The following is a 4,461-nucleotide window of genomic DNA, read 5'->3' as shown; positions in this document are numbered from 1 at the left end:
GGGTCCCAATCTGACCGGGAATCCGACTGGGAATCCGCCTTTGTCTCCCAATCCGACTGGGAATCCTCCCTTGGGTCCCAATCCGACCAGGAATCCCACTGGGAATCCACCCTCTGATCCCAGTCCGACCAGGAATCTGACTGGGAATCCTCCCTTGGGTCCCAATCTGACCAGGAATCCGACTGGGAATCCAACTTTGTCTCCCAATCCGACCAAGAATCCACCCTCTGGTACCAATCTGACCAGGAATCCGACTGGGAATCTGCCCTCGGCTCCCAATCTGACCAGGAATCCAAGTGGGAATCCACCTTTGTCTCCCAGTCCAACTGGGATTCTGCCCTCGGGTCCCAATCTGACCGGGATTCCACCCTCTGGTCCCAATCCAACCGGGAATCTGACTGGGAATCCACCTTTGTCTCCCAACCCAACCGGGAATCCACCCTCTGATCCCAATCCGACCATGAATCCAACTGGGAAACCACCTTTGTCTCCCAATCCGACCGGGAATCCTCCCTTGGGTCCCAATCCGACCGGGAATCCAACTGGGAATCCTCCCTTGGGTCCCAATCTGACCAGGAATCCAACTGGGAATCTGCCCTCGGGTCCCAATCCGACCAGGAATCCACCCTCTGGTCCCAGTCCAACTAGGAATCCAACTGGGAATCCACCTTTGTCTCCCAGTCCAACTGGGATTCTGCCCTCGGGTCCCAATCTGACCGGGATTCCACCCTCTGGTCCCAATCCAACCGGGAATCTGACTGGGAATCCACCTTTGTCTCCCAATCCGACTGGGAATCCGCCCTTGGGTCCCAGTCCGACCAGGAATCCACCCTCTGGTCCAAATCCGACCAGGAATCCAACTGGAAATCCACCCTCTGGTCCCAATACAACTGGGAATCCGACTGGGAATCTGCCCTCGGATCCCAGTCCGACCAGGAATCCGACTGGGAATCCGCCTTTGTCACCCAATCCAACTGGGAATCCACCTTTGTCTCCCAATCCGACTGGGAATCCTCCCTTGGGTCCCAATCTGACCAGGAATCCGACTGGGAATCCACCCTCTGGTACCAATCCGACCAGGAATCTGCCCTCAGGTCCCAGTCCGACCAGGAATCCAACTGGGAATCCTCCCTCAGGTCCCGATCCGACGGGGAATCCTCCCTCCTCTCCCCGGGCGGGCGAGGGAACGCCGGCAGCAGCGGGGGCTCAGTCCAAGGAGATGACGTCGGGGCGGCAGCCGGGGAGCGCGGCGGGGCCGGTGCCGCCGGTGCCGGTGTGGCCGTGGCTGTCCCGCAGGGAGCCGGGGGACACGATGCTGCTGACGCGGCCCCCGGAGGAGCCCCCCACCCCCTGAGACCCCCCCAGGGGGGGCACGTTCAGGAAGTGGCCGGAGGAACCTCTGTACTGGAAGAAATGGCCCAGGGCGTCCTGCTCGTCCAGGGAGGTGATGACAGAAGGGCTGTAATGCTGCCGGAGCGGAGGGGAAACAACAAACCCCCCATCGGGTCGTGGTTCCCCAAAAAAACCCCAAAAAGTCCCACAGAGAAGGGGGGGGACGCACAGGGAGCACCCCCTGCCCGAACTCCCCGGGTAAATGCAGCAGTAACAAGTCCCAACGCACCAGTAACAAGTCCCAACCCCCCAGTAACAAGTCCCAACCCCCCAGTAACAAGTCCCAACCCCCCAGTAACAAGTCCCAACCCCCCAGTAACAAGTCCCAACCCCCCAGTAACAAGTCCCAACCCCCCAGTAACAAGTCCCAACCCCCCAGTAACAAGTCCCAACCCCCCAGTAACAAGTCCCAACCCCCCAGTAACAAGTCCCAACCCCCCAGTAACAAGTCCCAACCCCCCAGTAACAAGTCCCAACCCCCCAGTAACAAGTCCCAACCCCCCAGTAACAAGTCCCAACCCCCCAGTAACAAGTCCCAACCCCCCAGTAACAAGTCCCAACCCCCCAGTAACAAGTCCCAACCCCCCAGTAACAAGTCCCAACCCCCCAGTAACAAGTCCCAACCCCCCAGTAACAAGTCCCAACCCCCCAGTAACAAGTCCCAACCCCCCAGTAACAAGTCCCAACCCCCCAGTAACAAGTCCCAACCCCCCAGTAACAAGTCCCAACCCCCCAGTAACAAGTCCCAACCCCCCAGTAACAAGTCCCAACCCCCCAGTAACAAGTCCCAACCCCCCAGTAACAAGTCCCAACCCCCCAGTAACAAGTCCCAACCCCCCAGTAACAAGTCCCAACCCCCCAGTAACAAGTCCCAACCCCCCAGTAACAAGTCCCAACCCCCCAGTAACAAGTCCCAACCCCCCAGTAACAAGTCCCAACCCCCCAGTAACAAGTCCCAACCCCCCAGTAACAAGTCCCAACCCCCCAGTAACAAGTCCCAACCCCCCAGTAACAAGTCCCAACCCCCCAGTAACAAGTCCCAACCCCCCAGTAACAAGTCCCAACCCCCCAGTAACAAGTCCCAACCCCCCAGTAACAAGTCCCAACCCCCCAGTAACAAGTCCCAACCCCCCAGTAACAAGTCCCAACCCCCCAGTAACAAGTCCCAACCCCCCAGTAACAAGTCCCAACCCCCCAGTAACAAGTCCCAACCCCCCAGTAACAAGTCCCAACCCCCCAGTAACAAGTCCCAACCCCCCAGTAACAAGTCCCAACCCCCCAGTAACAAGTCCCAACCCCCCAGTAACAAGTCCCAACCCCCCAGTAACAAGTCCCAACCCCCCAGTAACAAGTCCCAACCCCCCAGTAACAAGTCCCAACCCCCCAGTAACAAGTCCCAACCCCCCAGTAACAAGTCCCAACCCCCCAGTAACAAGTCCCAACCCCCCAGTAACAAGTCCCAACCCCCCAGTAACAAGTCCCAACCCCCCAGTAACAAGTCCCAACCCCCCAGTAACAAGTCCCAACCCCCCAGTAACAAGTCCCAACCCCCCAGTAACAAGTCCCAACCCCCCAGTAACAAGTCCCAACCCCCCAGTAACAAGTCCCAACCCCCCAGTAACAAGTCCCAACCCCCCAGTAACAAGTCCCAACCCCCCAGTAACAAGTCCCAACCCACCAGTAACAAGTCCCCATGCACCAGTAACAAGTCCCACTGCACCAAGTCCCAAACCACCAGTAACAAGCCCCAACCTGCCAGTAGCAAGTCCCAAACCACCAGTAACAAATCCCAACCCACCAGTAACAAGTCCCCGTGCAGCAGTAACAAGTCCCATGCACCAGTAATAAGTCCCCATGCACCAGTAACAAGTCCCAATGCACCAGTAACAAGCCCCAAACCACCAGTAACAAGTCCCAAACCACCAGTAACAAGTCCCAACCGACCAGTAACAAGTCCCCGTGCAGCAGTAACAAGTCCCAACGCACCAGTAACAAGCCCCAATGCACGAGTAACAAGTCCCAAACCACCAGTAGCAAGTCCCCATGCACCAGTAACAAGCCCCAATGCACCAGTAACAAGTCCCCATGCACCAGTAACAAGCCCCAAACCACCAGTAGCAAGTCCCAAACCACCAGTAGCAAGTCCCCGTGCAGCAGTAACAAGTCCCAAACCACCAGTAACAAGTCCCAACGCACCAGTAACAAGTCCCAACCGACCAGTAACAAGTCCCCGTGCAGCAGTAACAAGCCCCAATGCACCAGTAACAAGTCCCAACCCACCAGTAACAAGTCCCAACCCACCAGTAACAAGTCTCAATGCACCAGTAACAAGTCCCAAACCACCAGCACCCACTGTCTCCTGTGAGCAGGGGGTTCAAGGGGGGTGAGATGCACAGTAGGGGCCAGGAATGAAGCCCAACACACAGAAAAAAGGACAGAACCCAGTGACCCCCCCCCAAAAAAAGCCACCTGGGCAGGATCTGTGCCCAGCACCTCCGCCCCGTGTGAAGGGGACGAGTTGGATCCCACCAAATCCCTCTTCTTTCCACCCACAATCCGTGAGGATTCATCCCCGAAGAAGCAAAATCCTCCCACCCCCCGAGCCCTTGGCAGCTCTGAATCTCCCTTGGCGAAGGGAGGAGAGTGAGGAGGAGGAGGATGGAGGAGGAGGAAGGTTGGCCGAGCGGAGAGGGATGCGTTTGTGGATGGGGCAAGGAGAAAAAAAGAAAAAAAAAACCACCCAGAAATGAAACCAAAAGAAAAAAACAACGAAACTCACCTGATTTTCGCTTTGAAGGAAGGAAAACAAATCCAGACCTAGAAAAATAAAAAAGGAAGGGGAAATAAATCTCTGGAGGGTAAATAAACTTGTGGCAGGAAGAGGAGCCAAACCGTGGGGAGGCGGAGGCAGCAGCAGATGGGTTTGGGCTGCTCCAAACCAGAGACCCCAGAATCATCATCACACCCTCCAGCCCCACTCCTACAGCCCCTCGGCGACAGAACAGCCCGGGGGGGGGTGAAATTTCACTCCTCCTTAGCCCTGGTGGGGTCTGGAACAAAACCCAGGCT

At 57.1% G+C, this 4,461-nt stretch overlaps 1 protein-coding gene across 1 annotated transcript in view; it reads right to left on the bottom strand.

Annotated features, from left to right (window-relative positions):
- Positions 1-408: 408 nt before the first annotated feature.
- The window catches only part of PIAS3 (protein inhibitor of activated STAT 3), a 23,233-nt gene continuing 19,180 nt past the window's right edge, over positions 409-4,461 (bottom strand). The window contains 4 exon segments of the mRNA XM_014959603.1: positions 409-668; positions 987-1,467; positions 4,172-4,209; positions 4,358-4,369. Coding sequence (XP_014815089.1) covers positions 1,207-1,467; positions 4,172-4,209; positions 4,358-4,369 — 311 coding nt within the window. The 3' untranslated portion in view covers positions 409-668; positions 987-1,206.

This window comes from Calidris pugnax, unplaced genomic scaffold (assembly GCF_001431845.1).
Source record: "Calidris pugnax isolate Ruff unplaced genomic scaffold, ASM143184v1 scaffold460, whole genome shotgun sequence".
NCBI lineage: Eukaryota > Metazoa > Chordata > Aves > Charadriiformes > Scolopacidae > Calidris > Calidris pugnax.
Note: the sequence above shows the minus strand (reverse complement) of the source record. Positions and strands in the feature narration are given on the sequence as shown.